Raw genomic sequence first — 23,242 nt, forward strand, 5'->3', positions numbered from 1 at the left:
CTTTGGTTCTGGTTTCAGGGCCAAAGTATGTTTCTTTCACTGTCTCTGTTTTCAGGGTCAGAGTGTGTTTCTTTCACTGTCTCTGTTTTCAGAGTCAGGGTGGGCTTCTTTGGCTGGCCCTTTTGTCCTAAAGTAGGTGTAAAAAGAAAAGAAAGAAAAGAAATAGTGCCCAGCCAAAGCATTATAAGACAAACAACCTCCAAAAATTCTGGTGAAAGGATGTTTACTATTATTTATACAGAGTTTTGCAGGACGGTTTTCACTTCAACTAGGATGCCTCTCAATTATCTTTTCTTCACATCTGTACCAAATGGGAGAGAATTTTGTCACTTTCAACACTAATGCAGGTTTTATATATTTTAGTTTCTAAATGAAAACAAACCAAAACAAAAAGCCAAGGTATTAGGAAGATGTGGCAGGATTATCTTGCGTGTTTTTCTACTTGTGGTATGGTGTTGGTGCCCAAATATATGAGGTGTTCTGTGGCCACAGTATTGAAGCATTACTAAAGACCTTCTTGAAACTTCTTCCTCTGAGGATTATGAAACAATTACTGGTCCCATTAATGTTTGATTTGACAAATAAGTAAATGTTATAGAATGTTCCAATAGTAACATTAAATCATGGGAACTTTCAGAGAACATTTCTTATAAATGAATTACTGTCAAATACATAATGAAAGTAAAGAATTTAAGATGAACTCAGAAAGACATATTTGATGAACTTATTTGCAGAAGTTCATTTGGTGACTGGTGTTTTTAAGTGGAGTTTTACTCTACTGTTATCTTTTTTGGTGAGATCTTAATTTTTTTTTTTTTTTTTGCTTTTTATTGACTTTGACAGACCTTAATATTGTTTATGAAAGCCAGACCTCACTCTTTCAGATATTGTTTTTGTTTTGAGCAGTAGTGTGGTTATGTATCAAATAAATTGTTTTTGTAACCTATGAAGTGAGAGTATAAGCTATGTAGCCCTGTAAGTATTTTGAGATAAAATTCATTTTAAGACACATGCCTTGTACTCAATTTGTGCTGGCTCTAAGATGATTTCCAAGATGTGATTAAATATATTTCTGATAACATCCTGTAAATATAATTTCTCAACTAATGCGAAATTCGTAACATACTGCACATTACCTTCCTTCAGTGGTTTTCCAATTTAAGTTAAATTTTGACATGTTTCCCTGTTGTTCATGTCTTGATTACAAATCCAATTCAGAAGCAAATTAATAGACTCTTCTTTCTTCAGTGATTTTAATTTAAAATTTAATTCATATAGTGTAGCACAATGTTACAGATTTGGAAAGCCTGATAGATCTATTTGAACTGTATTATTAAAATTTTTGCATGGGTTTGAATTTGGAGATCACCCAGAGTTGGGTGCCTTGCCCTCTCTGAAGGTAAGACTTAGAGCATCTTACTATGTAGACTTAATCATTACATTGGTACAGCATTTTCTCTATGCTCACTAAAGTTTTATTTTGTGTTTACATTTTATGATTATTAATCATGGTAGGCTGCTGTGAAATGACCCCATAGGGAAAAGTTATGTCTTTATTTGTGTTAGTCTTGTGGAGAATAGTAGTAGTTCCCAATGTCTCCACAGAGACTTGATTTTTTGAACTCCTCTTTCCCTCCCCCTTCCCTTTCCTGCTTTTAAACAGGTGCAGATGCTTACCCAGAATATACTTTAGAAAACAGATTATTAAAAAAAATTAATTATGCAGATGTATGTCTGTATATGGGTAGGGTGTGTGCAAGTCAGTGAAGGTGACCCTGGAAAACAGAAGAGGCCATCAGATTTCCTGGAGTTAGAGTTAGAGGTGGTTCTGGGCCTCCTAGCATGGTGCTAAGAACTGGACTCTTGGGTCTACTGAAAGAACAGTATAGGCATTTAACTGCTGAGCCAACTGTCTAGCCCCCAGATGTACTTTTTTTCTACCAAGTTGTTACTTAAATTCTCTTGTTTCTCTCCTGGCTGTTTGCTTCCACTCTCCTCCCCGCTGCACCACCCCCTCCAGCCCTCTGTCTGCCCATCTCTGTGGCCATCCTTCCCTCCCTCCCCCCTCCCTCCCTTCCTATATATGGGCTATGGCCTTACTCCCCACTGAAGCATAAGCAAATATTTAAATTACTTAAAAAATTTCTGGGCAATTATTTTACAGGGATAAGATGGTTCAGGATTAAACACTTAACCTACAGCTTGTGGTTCACAGCTGAGGATAGCTGTGAATGCAATCTAACACAAAATTGAAACACTGTGAATTTTTTTGCAATTAATTGGATGAGTACTAATGAGTTTTTCATCAAAGTAGGCTACTCTGAGTTTGTGTGTAGAGAGAGCTACAGGGCTCGCTAGATAAGTAATATGCTGGCAAGTCTTCCCTTCATTTTAGACAATGTGGTCACATGATACCTTTGCTACCTCCCTCTGTATATGCATCATTCCTGGTGTCTTCTTGTTTCCTCTGGATCTGTCCTCTTTTATTATCATATATCTCTTGTCTTTCTCCTCAATGTAACTTGTTTTCTGCTTTCTTTGGTGAGATTGCTTAACCTTTGAGAGAGAAAGGGCTGAACAGGACATCAAACATGCCAGTTTTCATTTTTCCTTTCCCTTGTATTACCAAAGTAATGAGAGTATGCCTTAGCAAGATTGAGGGCAGTGATGGAGAAAATCAGCCATGACCTAAAGCATAATACATTATTGAATGTATGTTTAAATATTGTAGCACGAATCTTTTTTTTTTTTTTTTTTAAAGATTTATTTATTTATTATGTATACAGCATGTATGACTGCAGGCCAGAAGAGGACACCAGATCTCATTACAGATGGTTGTGAGCCACCATGTGGTTGCTGGGGATTGAACTCAGGACCTCTGGAAGAGCAGGCAGTGCTCTTAACCACTGAGCCATCTCCCCAGCCCTGTAGCACGAATCTTAAAAGGTCTTATTAATAAAAACAAACCTGGAGCCAGGTATTGGGATGAATGCTGAAAGATCAGAGAAACAGAATAAGCCACATCCAACCTCATCTTGCCTACTTCTCAGCTGATCCTCTTTCCTCAAACTGGAAGCCTCTGTGTCCTCATCCGAATGGATCTTAGCTGAACTGCTGCTAAAAGCTGAAAGCTTAAAAAGGTTCTAGTTCTTGGTCCTCCCGCCTTATATACCTTTCTGCTTCCTGCCATCACTTCCTGGGATTAAAGGTGTGTGTCACCATGCCTGGCTTTTTCTGTGTGGCTTTGAACTCACAGAGATCCAGAAAGATCTCTGCCTCCAGAATGCTAGGATTAAAGGTGTGTGTGCCACCATTTTCTGGCCTCTATGTCTAATTTAGTGGCTGTTCTGCTCTCTGACCCTAGATAATTTTATTAGGGTGTACAATATATTTGGGGACATAATATCACCACAGAATATACTGTTGAATAAAAGATTTCCTGAATGTTTAGCTTTCCTCTCTTAAGACCTCTCCAAAATCAGTTCCCCACATATGCTGGTAAGGCAAGTTTCCAAGCATTTTGTTTATGTTGACTAAGAAGGGATTTTTAAAAATCAAGTGTTTTTATTTTATTTATGAGTTTGAGTGTTTGCTTGCTTATATGTTGTATGTGTATGTACCATATATATTCTTAGTACTCTAAAGGTCAGAAGAGGGCATCAGATCCCCTAGAACTTGAGTTACAGAAGGTTGTAAGCCACTATGTGGGTGCTGGGAACCAAACCTGGGTCCTCTGCTAGACCAGCAAGTGCTGTTAACAGTTTAACCCTCTCCCCAGCACCTAAAATAATATTATTTCTACTTGATATATAGTAATTATGAATGTTTATATTGTATAGTCTGACATCTCCAAACGCTTATACCATGCTCAGGGGAAATCTGTCATTTAAGAGATATATCATTTCTTCATGTGATTTTGAAATATTTAATTCATTGTTGTCAAGCATAGTTATAGACTACTATAGGTTAGTAGTGGTTAGTATGAAGTTAATTTGGAGGAGACAAAGATTGATGGGGACTGTTTGGTGTGTACTGACTATTTGTTGGGCTTTTGGGAGCAAATGCTTTCAGAATGATTAGTTCTCCAGTGGATAGTTCTTCAGAATCACCAATGAGCGATTTGTCTAGTAAATGCATTCTTACTCTCAGTTATTGCTTGAATAGTAAGGCTCTTTACTATATTGGGCAACTGGAGTTCAAATATGTATCTAATTGAATTTTTTCTTAAAGTTTAAATAATTTTATATTTATAAAAGTAATTCTTGGTAAATATTTTGAAAAGATTAGCTTTTTGACATAAATATATATCACTTTTAAAGGATTATGACTTGAGTTGATTTTTAGTAAGAGTTGTCAGAACATTAGAACTCAAGTATATTTTAAAAACTATATGAAATCTTATTTTAACTGACCCGTTATTTACTGTTCATCTTTAGGCTTTTTCCCCAGCAGCTCCCAAGGCTGTGATGCATTTCTCCGCCACAAGATGACACTGATTTCCCCCTCAGTGCTGAAGAAGTATGGCATTCCCTTTGACAAGGTTTGTCCTTGTTAGGCTTTCACAAGTAGATTTTTCATTTTGTGGTATTTGTATTTAGGATGAATTTAAAGTGCAGAACTATGTCTTGGATTATTAAATAACACTTATATGATAGATGAAGAGAAATTTAAGGTCATGTTCTATAACATCAATAATTAATTTAAGTCCTAACTGATTATTTCATTTTAAAATATATTTACTAGAGTTTATGTATATTTAATTTTTTATTATTAGAGAATTTCATACATAAATATAACATGTTTTGATAAAATCCACTCACTGTTCCCTCCCATCCAGAGCTTGTCCCCACCCAAACCATTTTTCCCTCCAAACCTAATGTGCTTTTTAAAAAAAAAAACAAACAAAAAACCCTCACAGTCTACTTAGTGAGTTATATATCTGCATGGGTGTAGGATCATGTACTGGAAGATGGATAGCTTCTCAAGGGCCACACATTGAAAAGAACTGATTGTCCATTCTGATTGTCCATTCATCACCAGATATCAGTTGCCAGTAGCTCCTCAGCTAGGGTGGGACTTCTTGATCTGAGATCTTCTTCATCCATACTGAGATTATGGCTTGTTTGATCTTGTACGGTTTTTGTGTATATAATCATAACTGCTTTGAGTTCATGTGTGAATCATGGTGCTATCATGTCTGGCAAATACTGACTTTCTGTAGATATCTACTTTCTCCAGCTCTTATCTTTCTGTCCCCACTTCCAGAATGGTTTTCAAGCCTTGTGGGGAAGGGCTGTGATATAGACACTCTATTTAGTGCTGAATATTCCATGGTCTCTTAGTCTTTGCACACCGGCCAGTTGTAGATCTCAGTATTGATCAATGTCTACTGACTAAAGGTTGAGAAATGCACTAATCAATGGGTATAAAGCAAAGAACTGTTCAGGGGAGCAGTTTATGATTAGGTCCATTTATCAGAATAATTCTGATAGGTCTTCCCCTGGGGCCATGACCTAGCCAAGCAAGAAGTTTGCACCCAGTTAATGGTACCAGGCATACCTTTCATCCTGTGGGGTGAACTCTTAAATCCAAGCAGACAGTGCTTGATTGCTACTGTAACAATTGTAACACTACTACACAAATGAGTTTGTCTTGCCAGCCCAGTGTTGTATCTCTCAGGGTTCAAAGCTGGATAAGACTGTTGATGACTTTTCTTTCTTAGTAGTGTTCATATAACCTTTTAGTGCTATGGAAGCTAGCCTGTATGGATGAAGACACTTCCATGTCAGTACCAGCATGATTTTTTTTCCCATGTTTGTGAGTCAAGTATGTGGTGTCTACATCAAATTGTAGAGGGCAATCACGAGCAATGGCAATAGCTGTAATGTTTGGGGCAAATGTCTAGGATACCTTATTGACCAACAACTCAAACAGAGATAACCCCTATTTGACACTGGGCTTTTTACTTGATAGTATCATTTTATCTAGAGGAGACATTGTCCCCTCATTAATTATAGGGTAATTCCATTCAAACTCTTTATATATACATCTGTTTCTGGAAGCTTCTAGATACTAAGTCACAATATACCATTAAATAAAAAGTTATTTAATATTAATTATCTCACCTATACTCAGTTTCTCTACCCTGATATCCCATCCATCTATCTCATTTAATGTTTCATACTGTTACTCCTCTTTTCCCCTTCAAACACCTGTATTCTCTTTTCTGTCTCTTGAAATCCACTCTCCTCCCATGACTGTTACTAGGCTCCTATCTTCTTTGAGTACTCCAATTTAAACAAATATTGAAAGATTCAAAGCCAGCATTTAGCACTTGTAAAAATGAACGTGTGTTGATATTTTTTGGGTTTGCGTTACCACACTCAGAATGATTATTTATAGTTCCATCCATTTTTCTGTGAATTTCACAATTAAGTTTTTCTTCATAGCTGAGTAACATTCTATTTATAGGATGTTTTCTTTGCACATTTTTCAGTTGGTAGGTATCTAGGCTGCTTTTATTTCCTAGCTAATGTCAATACCACAGCAATGAACTTGGAGGAGCCAATAGCTCTATAGTAAGATACAGAATCCATTGGAAATATACCAGAATTCAGTAATGCTATAACTAGGTCATATTATATATCTATTTCTAGCCTTTTGAATTACCTCCATACTGATTTCCATAGTCCAAGTCTTTCATACATGGGGATTTGACTTTTGTGTAGAGTCAAAATTAATATCTAATTTCATTCTTCTACATGTAGCTCTCCAGTTTGACCAATACTATCTGTAGAAGATGTTTTTTTTCTCCAATGTGCTTTTAGCTTCTTTGTCAATTGTCAGGCAGCTGTAAAAGTGTTGTCAATAGTCACATAACTGTAAGAGTATGGGCTCATGTCTGGGCTCTCAATTTTATTCCATTGATCAATATGTTTGTTTTTATGACATTGCCATACTGTTTTTATTACCATAATTCTATAGTATATTTCTATAGAAATCAGTGATGGTGATACTTCTAGCAGTGTTTTTATTGTTCAGTATTGTTTTGACTATCCTAAGTCTTTCATGTTTCTGCATGAATTTTGTGATTCTTACCTTCAATTTCTGTGAAGAATTGCATTAAAATTTTGATGAAGATTGCATTGAATCTGGTAATTGCTTTTGATAACATAAATGTTAATCCTACCAATCCATGAACATGAGAGGACTTCTCAGCCTCTGGTATATTCCTTAATGATTTCACTATACAAGTTTTTCAGTTCCTTAGCGCTCTCTCTCTCTCTCTCTCTCTCTCTCTCTCTCTCTCTCTATATATATATATATATATATATATATATATATATATATATATATATGATATATGATTCTCCTTGGGACTCCCGGCCCACAAGTAATGACACAGAAACTCATTAATTATCAGAACTCAGCCTTAGCTTAGGCTTGTTTTCAACTTATCTCCTATAACTTAAATTAACCCATTTATATTAATCTATATTTTGCCACATGGTGTTACCTCTCTTCCATCTTGCACCTCCTATTTCCTCTGTATGTCTAGCTGGCAACTCTGCCTTTCTACTTCCCAGAGTTCTCTCTCTCTGTGTGGAAGTCTCACCTACACCTCCCACCTAGCTATTGGCCATTTAGCTTTTTATTACACCAGTCACAGCTATACATCTTCACCCAGGGTACAAATATCCCACAATACAAATACATACATACATACACACATAAATACATACGTATGTAAATGATTTTTAAAATTTATTTCATTCCTTTTAGGTATTTATGGATTGGATTGTTTTTCTCAGTATTTTTGTTATTGCTATATAGAAAGCCTATTGATTTTTGTTTGTGAATTTTTTTCTGAACATATTTATTGGCTGTAGCAGTTTTCTGGTGGTCTGTAGGGTCCTTTATGTATATAACTGTACCATTTTTAAATAAGGATTCTCTGGTGTGTCCCTTTTCTACTTGTGTTCTCTTTATCTTACTGCTCTAGTGAAGACTGCAAGCATTATATTAAAGAGGAGTAGATAGAATGGCTATTCTTGTCTCATTCCTGATTTCAGTGGAAATGATTTGACGTTTTCCATTTAGTGGAACATTCTGTAGGCTTGTTGTATATTGCCTTTATTATATTGAGATATATCCCCTGTATTCCTACATTCTCTTAGGACTTTTATCATGAAAGGATGCTCATGGATTTTTGTCAAAGACTTTTAATGAGTGTAATGAGTTGATCCTGAGGTATCTCTTCAGTCTTATTTATGTAGTGGATTTTGTTTATTGATTTACATATGTTGAACTATTTCTGAATCTGGGATAAAGCCAGCTTGATCATGGTCAGTGACCTTTTTGATGTGCTCTTGAATTTAATTTTTTAGTATTTTTTTTTTAATTGAAAAAAACTTTTTTCTTTTATGTTTGTAAGGGGAATTTGCCTTTCTTGCTTTTTTTTTTAGTTGGGTCTTTGGTTTTGTTTCCAGGATAATAAATACTAGATAAATATGCAAAAAGAATTTAGAAGTGTTCCTTCCTTTTATAGTTTACCAAAAAATTTAAGGAGTATTGTTGTTAGTTCTTCTGTGAATATCTTGGTAGAATTTTGTTCTCAGTGCATCTGGCCTGGGTTCTTTTTTAAAATTGTGGGATTTTCAGTTCCTGAATCTATTTTATTCATAGTTATAGGTGTGTTTCAATTATTTTCTTCATCTTAGTTACCTTTAGGAAATCACATGAATCTTAAAATATCTATTTCTTTCAGAGTTTCCAGTTTGGTGGAACATAAAGTTTTTAAAGCATGCTCTTATGATTCTCTGAGTTTCCTTAGTGTCTTCCTGTTCATTTCTAGTTTTATTGATTTTGGTCCTCTCTTTTGCTTAATTAGCTAAAATTTTTGTCAATCTTGTTTACCTTTTAAAGAACAAACTTTTCATTTCACTTATTTTTTGCATGTTTTGTTTCTATTCCATTAATTTCATACCCAGTCTTTATTGTCTATTCTAACCTACTGGTTTTGGTTTTGTTTGTTTTTGTTATTTCAAAGCTTTCAGGTACATCTTTCTGTTACTAATTTGAGAGCTCCCATATTTTTCACTGTAGGCTCTTACTATTATAAACTATCATTTTAGGTATGCCTGATGTACTTGGAGAAACTTCTATAGACTCCCAAGAAGAATTTGTTTTATAGAATCTTCTGTATTCTTTAGGTCCTTTTGATTTATGGTATCATTTAAATCCATCATTTCTATGTTTGGTTTTAGTTTTGGTGAGAATGGAGTATAAAATCACTAGCAATCACTCTGTTAAGAGTTAATGCATGTTTTAGATCTAATAGTATGTAGTTAGTGAAGTTGGGTGCACCTGGGCTTGGTGCATATATAGATTTACAATAGTACTATCCTTCGTGGATTCTTCATTTAATGGCTATGGCGTGTCCTTTATTACTTTGATTAATTTTGGAGTCTACTTCAACAGATATTAGAATAGCTAAGCCTGTTTGTTTCTTAGTTCCATTTGCTTGGAATACCTTTTCTATCCTTTACCTTAAGATGGTAGAATATTGCCAGGTGGTGGCAGTATACAAGTTTAATCCCAACACTTGGGAGACAGAGGCAGGTGGATCTCTGTGAGTTAGTTCCAGGTCAATCTGGTCTAGAAAGCAAGTTCTAGGGCAACCATAATTATTATAGAGAGAAATTCTGTCTTCAAAAAACAAAACAAAACAAAACAAAAAAAGATGGGATATGTTTCTTGGAGGAAACCATAAAATGCATTCTGTTTTCTAGTTCAGTCTGATATCTGTGTCTTTTGATTGGAGAATGAGCCTATTAGTATTAATAGTTATTAATTCCTGTCATTTGTTGACTTTTTGTGGTCTCTTTTAGTTACAGTGCAGTTTCTTTTCCTAGTCTTCTTTGGAGGGTCTTCTGCTCTCCTTTGCAGCAGACATTGTCAAGCACATTCCTTGCTGCTCTTTCTTTCTGCTGCCTTCTAGTGCGGAACTCAAGACTTGTTGCTTGACTTTGAGTAAGTTTTATGTAAGTGGTAGTTGGGTGAAGGAGATCTTAGAAAGCTCTCTTTGTGTAGTCTGGAGTACTATGGGGTCAGTAGGGGTAGAAGTTATCTTGGAGCAGTGGCAAGTAAGATCCTAGAAAAGGGGGCAGCATATATGTTGGGACGCAACAGTCAGTGTGTTGGGTGGGGAGAACCTGGAAGGCCTTGACGGTGTGGAGGCATTTGGATCCTGGAAGAGCTTATAGTGTGTGGCAGAGTGATACTTACCCATTGTCTTTGTTTGAGAAGGGAGATTGCATAGGAGGTAGCCCTACAGAGTGAAAAATATCTCAGCCTACCTGATGGATTAGGGAGGGAGGTCCCAGAGGAGCTGGGGTTCCTATTGCATAGGGAAGAGCAAGGCCTACTTCTTGTGGCAGAGAAAGAAAAATCTTGGAAGAGCTGTATAGGGCTGTGGGATGGAAAGGAGCAAGCCTAGCTACTGACACAGGGAAGCAGAGTTCAGGTAGAACCATTGAAGTGGAGAGTGAATCTAACTCATATTGTTTGTTGGAAGTCTTAGAGAGCTGGGTGGGCCTACTCGTGGCATGAGGAAGGGTAAAGTTCATGAAATATCTTGGGGGAGGGATTCCTGTAGGCTGAGAAGGAAGAGATCTAGCCAATTTGGGATAAGAAGGACCTACAGTCCAGCATAACAAAGTTCCCAATGTTATCTTCTTTTGGTGTGGCAAGGCTTTGTTCAAAGTAGGATTTTTCATTCAACTTGAGGAGGTCATCTGTTCTATTTCAGTGTCTGTGCTACAGCTATGCAGTAAACATACTCTGCTTGTGATGAACATGTTTACTCATACACTTAAATACATTGAGAAAAATAGAACAAAACATTGGCTCTAAGATGATTATTTGTGACTGGCCCAGGTACAACAAGAAGCTGGTAATAAACCACATCAGAGATAGCTACCCAGAGTAGACAGATGTTGTATCCTGAGTGGATACTGCCATAGTGAGACTTGGTCAGAGCTGCAGACATACAGACACAAGGCTTTTGTGGGTTTAGTATACATATTCATAGAATGCTTCTTTTGATTAATTGGCATTAGCTTCATAAGGTATTCCACTTAAGATGGAGTAATAACAGGCATCATAAAGCCTGATGTCTGCCTGCCAAAAGGAATGGACTAATGTCCCCAAGTTTAGGAAATCTTTCTCTCTAAAAGATATGATAATACATGCTCATAATCTCAGCACACAATACACAGATCTAGGAACATTATGATTTTTTTGAGGCCCATTGAAACACAATGCAAGATGCTATATTAAAAAAATGCAAGGTCTAGTATATATAGTTTAGTAGTGCTAGTGTGCTTGCCTATCATTCATTTTGGGAAGCAGATCACCTGTGGGTTAAAGCTGGTTTAGTTAGGTATTGGTAGGATAGTCTCATGACCCGTGTTACAAGAGGGTTTTATACATTATCAGTAGTGCAGAGTAGGCTGTTTTTACCATGATGGGGTTTTGGGGCTTGAAGCCTTTCCAACCTTTGGAGAGAACGAAGCAGATGCTACACTGAATCTTTCCTGTGCTGCAGCTTCTTTGCTACTACACAGTACTTCACTGGGTGTGTTGGGCTTTTGTGGCTTGGATAGAAAGTAACAGGAGGAGTTTAAGATCCTAGAAACGAGGTACCAGTAACTTAATTATTGACAATGGCGTGTCATGTGGAATTGTGCATTTCTGTTTTCCACCTTGATGCAGGGCACATGATGACAATAATGTTCCTCAAGGAATTCATTCTCCGATATCACAGGAGCCTGTGACAGTCATTGATTGTAGAATTACATCTGCTGGGTTCACTCCTGGTTTCTATTACATTATTTTTCAGAGCTTTAGTTTCTTCACTTACAAAATAGAAATATTACTAATGATTGCCTAATATTTATTCTAAGTATTAGAAAAGATAATCTAGATGAATGGTTTTGTGTTCTACATAAATTGTATTGTAACATTCTTATTTTTAATAAAATTCCTTTCATATTTTATTTTTATACATTTTTAATTAAAATTAAATTACGTAATTTTCTCCTTCCTTTTTTTTGTCCAGCATTTCCCAGGTACTCTCCCTTTAAGTCCTCCTATATCTACTCACACTCTAAAATTGAGAACCTCTTTTTCTTTGAAAATTATTGTTACATGCATATGTGTATTTTTGCATAAATATATAAATACATTTGGTTGAGTCCATTTTTTGTTGCTCATGTGGCTTCTGGAGTGACCACTTAGTAATGTTGGATAACTAATAATTTTCTGGAAGAGACTAATTTTCGCTCTGTCTGCAGTCAATATTTACCTGTACTTCTTAAACTCTTTAAAAAAACAAAAGGAAAAACAAAAACAAAAACCCTCACACTCACAAACTTCTACAAAGCCAGTATCACTCTTATATACTCTTTTCCCTTTTCTATGCCTATAATTTGAGGACTTAGTATTTTAATGATGTACCACATTTTCTGTATGTTCTTATCCTGTGAAGTTGTCTTTTCTAAATTTCCCCCTTTTTTTTTTGATTGTCATGATCCCTTACTTTGTGTCTTAATATTCTCTCATTTGCTTGATTCATTCTATTTGTAAGGCTTCTTCTGAAATTTTTAAGTGAGATATTGAATGTTTGAGTTCCATTTTCACTTAAGCTTGTGTTTTCTTCAGTGTCTTTCTCCACTGAGTTCAGTTTCCAAATCCTGCATTATCTTTGTTATTTTGTTCAAGTATGTATTTTTATTCTTCTATATAACTCAAGGTCTTTTTGTTATCCTTTTGCAGTTCAGCAAAGTGTTTGTGTCATAAAATTCCTTGAATTATTTTTTAAAGTTTATGATAGTTGATGATTTTTTTTTTAAGTTTTGTGTCTTGAGGTTTCTATAGGACTAATGAATGTGATAAGAAATATGCTGTTTTGGCTATTCATGGCTTTTTTTTTTTTTATGGTTGTGTGTTTGATGTGATGATCTGACCTTCCTTAAATTGTTCAGAATTCACCACCATAACAACTCTAAGATGGCAGTTTGGTTACAGTGTGCACTCCTATATTTATATAGTGGGATTGAGAAATATTTAAATGCATATACCTACATATTCATCCATTTCCCAACATTTTAAAACTGAAATATTAAGAGAATTGTTTCCTCTTAATGTAACATCACTTGGGCTTTATTTCAGATGCTCTAGGGGCATCCTTTGTCAGTGAGAACTGAGTGGTAAATTTTCTCTAACTTTCATTAAGATTTTGGTAGATTTTTACTTCATTTTCTTTTTTTAAAAAAACCAACAGATTGTAGAATAACTGGTATCTTTTCTAGGATTGACAGACCTCTTATTCCTGACTATTATTCTTCTGAATTTCATTTCATATTGTTTATTCATTTATTCTTTTGTCACCTGTAGTTGATGTTCAAGGCTGGAAAATCACTATAGCTATTTTATGTCTGTTCTAGTGGTAAAATTATTTTTTCATTCATAAATATATGCTTAACATCATTAGTAGGCTATCATCAAGAACATATAGAGCATCTGGAAAGAGCAGTAACGACAGAATGTCACATCTGGAGAAGTTATGGTGAAAGAGAAGCACAGAACATAGATGGTAGTAGTAGATCCTTTTTCTTGTTGTATCTGTAGATGAGGAGTGGAGTTCATATTCAATCCCAGTAATCACTGACAACACACGTTCTCCTTTTGCATTGTGGGTCCCAGAGACAGAACTCAAGTTTTCAGGCACTTTCAACCATCTCAGCATCTAGAACTTCTGTCATTTTAAAATAGTTGTGATATCATGACATGTTTTGTTTTCTTAAAAATAGAAAATGGAAATGTAGTCTTATTAAACGTTGTTTCATCAAACCCTACAGATCACCCAGGAGGCTGGAGAGTTTATGATCACTTTTCCTTATGGATATCATGCTGGTTTTAATCATGGTTTCAATTGTGCTGAGTCTACAAATTTTGCTACTGTCAGATGGATTGACTATGGCAAAGTTGCTAAATTGGTAAGTTTTACCTGAAAAGTTAAGCATATATAGTGTGTATTCTAGTTTAACATGTACAGCATTGGTTTTCATCATTCACACTGTGTACCTCTTGCTATAGAATTTTTTTTTTTTCAGTTTTGGTATATTTACTTTCCATGAGTTGGAAACTCATTCCTGAAATTTTCTATTTTGAGATTATTATAGGACAGTTTACTCTGACTGGATTTTTTGCTGTGGATTCTTCCTTTCTCTCTTAAACCTAGCACTTGGGTTTCTTGCAACATTTTCTCTTGGCTATGAATTAAGTAGACTTGGATTTCTCTTGTTAAAGTTCAGTCAGTGGCTTTAGAAAACAGGTTATAAAAGAAAGTGAGTAGTTAAATTTGGAACTATTGGTGGTGGAGGGATTGTGGTAAAAAGAAATTACTAAAGCTTCCTTAACGCAAATGTGATTTTCTCAGTAGTAATAATGTCAAACGTACTTTAAAATCTATTTTAACATTAAAGTGGGTATACAAGTTCTGTTCGTAGCTCTTGTCAACTGTATTTATTGTAGCTCATATACTTTGTCTTTTCATCTACAATGAACAGTTGGTATTAAATCAGATTGCTTTCACCTGGTGGCATTAAAAGAGGGACATTGTTCAAAAAACTGATGGTAATTTCCCCTTCCTGTAGCTTCAGGAGAAGCAAACAGCAGAGGGCTGTATCTTACTGAAACTATTTCACAGTATGAAGTTGACATAGAATCAGTTAAAAAAAAATTATAAATGCAACTTATGGGCCTTAGCTTAGCTACTTTGTGTTACAAGTAAATGTTGTTTATTCCACTTGAAGAACAATTGTATGTAGGACCATTTTGTGGATTTAAGGAAAAATCACTCTTTAGTTACACGTGTATTTAGAAGATTGCATGACATTAAAATATATATAAAATTCTAGCCTTTGGCAACCCAAGAAGCATTTGAATGAATTCTTGTTTAAGAAGTTTATTTTGATTCTTTTTGACAGATTCATAGATAGATAGATAGATAGATAGATAGATAGATAGATAGATAGATAGATAGATAGGTTATTTAGCCTTCAGTCCCATTCACATCCCCTCCCCACTCCTACTGAATCCCTTTTCTTCCCAACAAGTTCCCCTCCTGTTTTTATATTTCTGTTGTTGTCTGGTTTAGTTGGTGAACTACTTAGTTTAATTAGAGTTGCATGAGAATGGGTGGGGTTATTTAATGAAGCATGAGCATGTGTCCTGTGGCTATACCACTGAAGAAAACAATTAATGTCTGTTTCTGAGGAGTTGTTTACAAAGGCACAAAACTGAACTACTACTTCCTATTAGTCAGTAATCACATTCTATTTAATGAGAAATAGGACATTCAGCATACATGCCTTGACCTGTACCCTTAGTGTTTGCACTGAAGTAAAATGCTTTCTTCTGTGTTGAAATGCTGTGTAACTGTGAAGTTGTAATGTGGTATCATGATTTGGATCTTTAAATCTGGCAGAATAAGTAAGAATTGTAGATATTCAGATCATCAGAAAAATGGCTTAGTACTTGTTTATTATAGGTTTCAGAACTAATTGGTAATATTGATCAAAATAAGACATTTCTTGTTTGTTGACAGCCATAAGCAATAAGACCATTTTCCTACATTTTTGTAGTAGGAATGGACTGCAACCTGTGAAGAATTGTGGATGTTGGTCTACCTTAGGCTCTCAGCTGGCTGAAGTGTTAGGAAGCAGGTGGATCTGAGGTCCAACCTTCCTACTCTTGCTATATATATATATATCATATTCAGGAAAGTATTTTTCAACAAAATTAGAAAGACCCCTTTTTACTTTAAAGATTTGCTGTAAGGGAAGAAGACATATGTATGTGAACATTCACTCATATTACTTCTTAGTTTGGGGCATTTTATTTAACTACACACATAATTATTGATACACACATTAGGCTAGCTAATTTAAAATGTTCTACATGTACCATGTGGGCATTTCCCTTACCCTTCCTTTTCTATGGTCCCAGTGATGCTGCTTTGAGAGTACATTAGTTTCTATTGCTGCTTTATCAAAGCACCATGTGGTTGATGCTTAAAAATGTCATCTCTTCATCTTCTTTTAGGTCAGTAGGTTAGAGGCTCAGGTTTGACCTCACCAGCCAAAAATCAAATTGTTTCATAGGCTAGGTTTGTTACTGTAAGTTGTGAAAATAAGCAGGATTTCCCTACCTTCCCTTGTTTAGGTTGCATGTCAAATACTCTTCTAGTGCTTGATGTGAGATGTGTCTCCTAGTAATGTCAGAAGCTAACTCCACCCCCACCAACATGACTGCCCAAATGTTAACTGGACAAGGACAACACAAATGGACATGACAAAGTAGAAAGGGGAAGTCCATGAGGTCTTAACCCTATGAAAAGAACTATAGGCAACAAAGGAAAGCTGGGATTGGGAGAGGTGTTGTTGCATAGGGAAGAGCTTACCAGTTGGTCAGTCCTGAAAACATACATACAAGTACCAACTGAGCAGGTTATATTTAGAAATACACACATACATATGTACACACACATTCATGCAGTAATAATGAAAAATGAAGCCATGCATTTGAAGGGGAGTTGGAAGGAGTGCATAGGAAGGTTTGGAGGTAGGAAAGGAAAGAGAGAAATATTGTAGTTATTAGCTCAAAATTTAAAAGAAAAATTAAAAAGAATAAAAGACACCATGACCAGGGCAACTTATAAAAGAAATCATTTAATTGGGGGCTCATTTGTGTTCACTTTCAGAGTATGAGTCCATGGTCATTTTGGCAGGCATGGTAGTAGAGCAGTAGTTGAGAGCTTATGTGAGAGAAAGAAAGGGGATGGGGGGATGGAGGGGAGAGAGAGAGTGCGAGCTAACAGGAAATAAATTGGGCTTTGGGCTTTTGAAAACTCAAAGCTCTTCCCCAGTGACACACCTCTTAATCATTTCTAAATGCTTTTACCAAATGCATACTAGGCATTCAAATATGAGCCTTTGGGGCTCATTCAAAACAGCACAGGTTGTTAGCTAAAGTACTTCAATAGAGTTGTAAGAGTAAGGTCCTTTTTCTTGCTGATTGACAGGCACTGATTAGGTTTGTTTGTTTTTGTTTTTGAAACATAAGAACACTATAGATTAAATATGAAAAAATAATACTTACAAACGGAATGAGATAATGCATGCAACAGTTCTGGCATCAGTGGTGTGAATATACTGGATAAGTTGATGGTTTCTTTGGACCTACTGATGGGGACAATTCTTCATATGCTTATTAAGTGTTTGCTGGTTGGTTTGTTGTGCAGGGCCTAACTCAGGCTCTCACACGTGCTAAGTACACTGTGTCCCCAAGCCACACTCCCAGCCCTGTTTATTTCTGTAAGTCATGATGGCTACATCAGATCTTACTTATTTCACTGTTTATAGTTAAGCAAGGATCCCAGAAAACGCCATTGGTTTAGTAGAACGGTCTGGGGAGCTAATTCACGGGCTCTATATAAGACATAATGTGGAAATTTTTCAGGATTCAAGCATACAAGGATCTTGAGTAGTCTTATTTCCTACCGCGTGTACATTGCTAATTGGGCTAATTGACATCACTTGGAAACTCTAATCCCAGGGAAGCTAGGTCCCCTGAAAGGATTCCTTAAGTAAGGAGGAAATACTTGATATTTTAAAATCTAGTAGATATATGCAGGGTGTGGAAATAATTTCTACAGACCTCTTTCAAACCCTTTCATATCGTTATTTCAGAACAAACAATGTTGAAATCTACTTTTTTTTTTTCATATACGATAAAACATTTACTGATTTTAGGGATTTTGATGAGAACATCTTCAAGGGATTTAGGGAGCCTAACCTTATGTGCCTAACACCAAGAGTACAAATTAGCAAATGATAAACTGATAATTGAAAATCTACTTTGCATAAGTAACTGGTGTTGCCTGCTTAAAAACAGGAATTTATTCTTTTAATAGAAAATTTTGAATGTTTCAGTAGTCTATGCACTCTTAGTATTACCATTTCTATTCTTAGTCAATTATTTTTCTTATACTAAAATGTAATGTGATTTTCTTTTAGACTTTAGTTGTTTTTGATCTCTATTTTTGATATCCAAGATAGATAACCTTATAAATTTATAGTATTGTATATGTATATAGCTTTTGACCATTTGAGCAACCCATAATGTATGGCTTAGTTATGGATTGTGGTAAACAGACTCGTAGCTTTGTGGATGCCCTATTTGTTAGTCTTATTATTGGCTTTTTAAAAAATTCATTCTAAATGGTAGAATTCATGATTTCTAAGTGTTGATGAGTAAAGGTTTTTGTTACTGTAAGCAGACTTTTGCTTTTTCATAGCTAGGCAAGGAGTGTAAAAAGTGCCTGATAAAGTCTCTGTTGGAGATACAGCATTAACTGATGAGTGTAGCATAACCTGTACTCTACATCTTCTTCATAATATAGACATTCATCATAAATCATTCATCCATATGTTATGAAATAATTTCACTTTATTTATTTCTCATTTCTAATTGGATGTCTCAGAAAAGAATTATTACAAAAGGCTATTTTAAAAGAAAACAAAACTGATTAGAATACCTAACAATTTTTTCTGTGAGAGATCTTTGATTATAAGCTATCAGGCTTATTTGGTAGAGAAAACTGTCACTACTTTAGGTGGCTAGTTGAAAGAAAAGCTCTATTTACTGAGACTGTGCTTGCTTCATGTTGGTGCTGGTCTGGAAACCAGAGTTGAGAATATTTGGCATTGCATAGGTTACAGTACTGCTTTCTTTGTCCTTTGATGCTTACCTTCTGGTGGTATCTCTGTAATGGGGTGGAGGGAGTGGGATATAGGTTTCAGCTGAAATGATTAATGAATGACCTGTTGATAATGTAGTGGGCAAGAAAGCTGTGTTCTTAAGATCTGGCTTTGATTGACTAGAAATCCCATACCATCATTGGTATCAAACTCAATACCTCTTCCAAATTGCTACAAGTTTTTGGAGTTCAATATCTTCAACTAAAGTTGTGGATTTGAAGGCTGTTTCAGTTTTTCTAAGATGTTCTTTTTCACAGTATCATTTAAAACTCCCATTTCTCTCCAACTTTGATCTAGTAGCAGTTTAGTCTGATCATTTTTGTTTCCAAGAGGTCTCTAATACTCTATCTACACATCTTTGACATTGTTATTTCCTTCAATCAGGACCATTTAGCTCTCTGTTCCCTTGACTTGTAGAGTATACCAAGGTACTCCAGAGCAACAGTACTTTTGTATTTAACAGGGTTATGCTACCTGAGAAGGTGTTTATATAGTTAGTCATGGTTTTACTAAACTAAGATGATCCTCGTAATCATCCCTGTAGTCTTACATTCCTTTCCTGGCACATAAGCTGTCTTTGATTGGGGAGTACTCAAGAGTCTGCTCAGAAAGAGGTGCTGGGCTGCATATTTGTGCAGGTATATGTGGGAATGGTTTTTCTGAGAAATGCTGTTCAGATCTTGCTCTTACAAATCAGACTTTCACAAAACTGAAACCAAGCTAATAATGTGCTTTGAGATCATTTATAACTATGCACACAGTAGACTTACATACTATGTACTCAACTTGTTCAGAATTATCTGTCCTCTAAGAAAAACATACTTAGCTCCCTGTAGTCTTATGGTTTGGAATGCCCCAGTATATCATGTTTCTTATTTTTCTATTGTGTTCTTGCATACTCCCAACTCAGAACAATGTATGTGTGTCTGAGCTGTGGTGACCAGGTCTAAGACCTTCCATTAGAAGCAGTGAGGTGTTGAAAGCAGCACCCTCTCCCTCTACATATGTTGGAAAATACATATGTTAGAGTTAGTAGGGCCAAGAAAACAACTTTCTACCTTATGAAATTCCAGTCAAAGATGGATGAAGACAAGTTCCTCACTCCTTGTCCTTATCATATTGCTTGTGCAGTTTGGTACATAAAGAGAATGGCCTTTGTTCATGGCTACTAATCAGACTCTCTTAGCTTAGACTACTCTTTTAGGTTTGCATAAGAAGACCAAAACTCTTTAGAATAAATCAGGGCCACTCTTGAGTAAAGAACACCAAGAGTTAGCCTTCTGTATTTCATGTGACATCACCACAAGGATCAGTACATTTTGTCTTTAGGGAGCCTTCCCTGAAGGGCTTTTAGTAACTGCCATGTGCAAAGCTTTAATGTTAGTAGACAGAATGTACTGTTTACTTATTTTAGGAATCTTCATTGCCTTAAACATCAGAGTAATCTAGAATAATATTGCTATTATCCCCCGGTAAAGATTTAAAAATATATAAAAGACAGGGTAGCAGTTGAAGCCAAACATCTCTGCATATTTGAATTATGCATTACATTTTGTAACATTCCTTTGTGGAAAAATGGAGCCCATGCTTATTTCTGTGTATCTGCGGTGGTACTCACAGGCCTGCATCCTGTCTAGGCTGTAGGAAAGAGCTAGCTTGCAGGTTTTTGTTTTCATTCTTTCATGTGGTAGGATGAAATGTAGTTCTTTAGAGGCTGGATTTGATATATAGGTTCATTATTATTATTATTATTATTATTATTATTATTATTATTATTATTTTGCCACTGTATTTATTAGTTTCATATAAAAAACCCTAGTACCTGCTAAAGCTTTGGCTTAGATTTGAGCTTGAGTGTTCAAAGACATTTATGAAAGTATTTTGTTTTGGTGTTGTGGCAGCTGTAAGCATTGTGATTGTCTTAAAGAGAAAGTTATTTACTGTACTGATTGTTTTGGGGATAGTCATGTCTTACCTACATCCTCCGAAACTGAGTAATTTTTACATTACAGTGTGTAGAGTGAGAGACCTCTTATGATGCATTAATGATACTGTTGTCTTAGAGGGTACAGTAGTGGGTGACACTTTGAGTTGATTTTATTTAAAATAATTTTATGTCATATATATGTAGATATATTTATATCATACATATATGTCAGAGAGTTGAAAATTGAACTTCAGAGCTAAAAATATTTTCTGACACGATTCAGAATCATTAGCTTACTAATTTAAAGATATTCTGACATTTTTATTCTCAGGCATTTGAATAAGTTTGAAAAGAAATTGTAGAAAATTTTGAAGTTTTTTTTTTTTTTTTAAAATCTGCAATTGATTTTGAATACGAAATTATCTAGGATATAAGTGCCAGGGTATGAATTCATTCTATGTTACATGTCAGTCTTTTTTTTTTTTTTTAATGAAACAAAAAAAATTAAGTTAATTAGAAGTATTCAGTTTGGGGCATTCTTTATTCAAAGACTCCAACATCATTTTTTAAGTGAACGTCTAGGTTTTATTTTATTTTATTTTTGTTCCATTTCCTTGCTAGCTGGGACAATTCAAATCTCCTTATTCATCTTGCTGATTTTCTGCTTCTGGGAGGTTAATCATGCTGTCTTAGTTAGGGTTACTTTTTGCTGTGATGAAACATTATGTTCAAAACAACTTGTTGAGGAGGGCTTACAGTTCTATATAACAGTTCATCATCAAAAGCAGCAAGGGCAGGAACTCATGTAGGGATAGAAGCTGGAGGCAGGAGCTGATGCAGAGGCCATGGACGAGTGCTGCTTACTGGCTTGCTCCCCTGCCCTTTTCAGGCTACTTTCTTATAGAACTCAGGACCACCAGCCCAGGGATGGAACCACCCACAGTGAGCTGGGCCCTCTGCCATCAATCACTAATTAAGAAAATGCCTTACAGCTGGATCTTATGGAGGCATCTTCTCAATTGTGGTTTCCTCATTTCAGATAACTCTAGTTTGTGTGTCAAGTTGACTTAAGACTAGCCAACACACATGCTTATACTGAGCATAGTGTGGGCACCCGATTGGCATTATGTACTACAATCCAGAACTCTTGGTCCAAGCTATCCTCTTGCCTCAGACCTATGAGTTACTGGGTGTTACAGGTGTATGCCATTGCACGTTTCATTGTGTCATAAAGCATTAGTCTAATAATATTTACCTGCCATTACTGTACGTAAAGGAAAGAATATCTAGACTGCCTTGCATTTGTTCATTGAACAGGTCTCTCCTTTCCCTTCCTTCTGTCCTTGTGTTTGGGCTCAAACCCATGACCTTGGACATACTAGATGAGAGATGAGAGGTGTACTATTAAGCTACATCAACAGTTACCAGTATTGCACAATTTTGTGTTGTGCAGTTGTAGCTTGTGAAGTTCATATTTAGTAACTAAGTAACTCACGCAGTTACAAAGATAAATGGAAAATGCATTATCTTTAAATGCCAGCATTTAAACCTAGGCAGGCTAAGTGAAGTATCCCCACTTTACCACTAAACCTACTTCATGACCCCAGCTAGGCTTCTCACTTTCCTAATTGAGAAGTTTAGCAAAAGATATAGCCTCAGGAGAATTTATTGGGTGCTGCCGAAACAACACCTCACTTTAAAGTTGGTGTCATATCTAGTCACACTGAAACTTTGCCACAAACAAATTGGGCATAAATTTTCAGTTAGTCCTTCTACAGAAGCCCTTCCAAACTTAAGAAGCTTCATGATCTATGGGAAAATGAGAGTTGCGGCAGAAGTGCATGCACTACCATTTCTTAACTTGTAGCTTCACCCCAATACATTGTTTTATTTTATTGTCTATATCTGTATATGCTATTTTCATACAGTGCTCCACATCCAAGGATCAAAGCCTTGAACAGATTGGGAGAGATCTGTAAATAAATTATAGCCAATTCACAAAAGATAACAGTTCAATTTGATGATGCAAACATTTGGTAAGTAGCAAATGAAATTTTCATCTAATAAAATATACAGGAAATATAATTCTTACATAATTGAGAATCATCTCTTCAGCACAACAAAGTAAGACCAATAACATCCTCCAAGACTGTCTCTGATTAGGAAAAGAGCTATGAGGGGAGCCCACTAGTTCAAAGGACTAAGAAGACTAATATTCATGACACACTGTGTGATCCACACTACTATGGAATCATCAGTTTGAAAACAAAAATGATGAGATATTTTAATATTTAATCACCATAGTCGCTGATATAATTTACAGAATCCAATACAGATTCTTGAATATAAACAAGTAATAAGCATTTAGTACATATCAGCAAAAGCCAATATGCAATTCGGGATTAAATTAAAAGAATAAATAATTCCT

General features: G+C 35.7%; 1 protein-coding gene across 1 annotated transcript in view; it reads left to right on the plus strand.

The window, feature by feature from the left end:
• Window positions 1–23,242, plus strand: part of Kdm4c (lysine demethylase 4C) — a 205,944-nt gene that overhangs the window by 63,915 nt on the left and 118,787 nt on the right. Inside the window, exons 7-8 of the mRNA XM_059254477.1 lie at window positions 4,437–4,540; window positions 13,923–14,060. Of these exons, the coding sequence (XP_059110460.1) occupies window positions 4,437–4,540; window positions 13,923–14,060 (242 nt within the window). The remainder of the gene's footprint in view (window positions 1–4,436; window positions 4,541–13,922; window positions 14,061–23,242) is intronic.

Source organism: Peromyscus eremicus, chromosome 2 (assembly GCF_949786415.1).
Source record: "Peromyscus eremicus chromosome 2, PerEre_H2_v1, whole genome shotgun sequence".
Lineage (NCBI taxonomy): Eukaryota > Metazoa > Chordata > Mammalia > Rodentia > Cricetidae > Peromyscus > Peromyscus eremicus.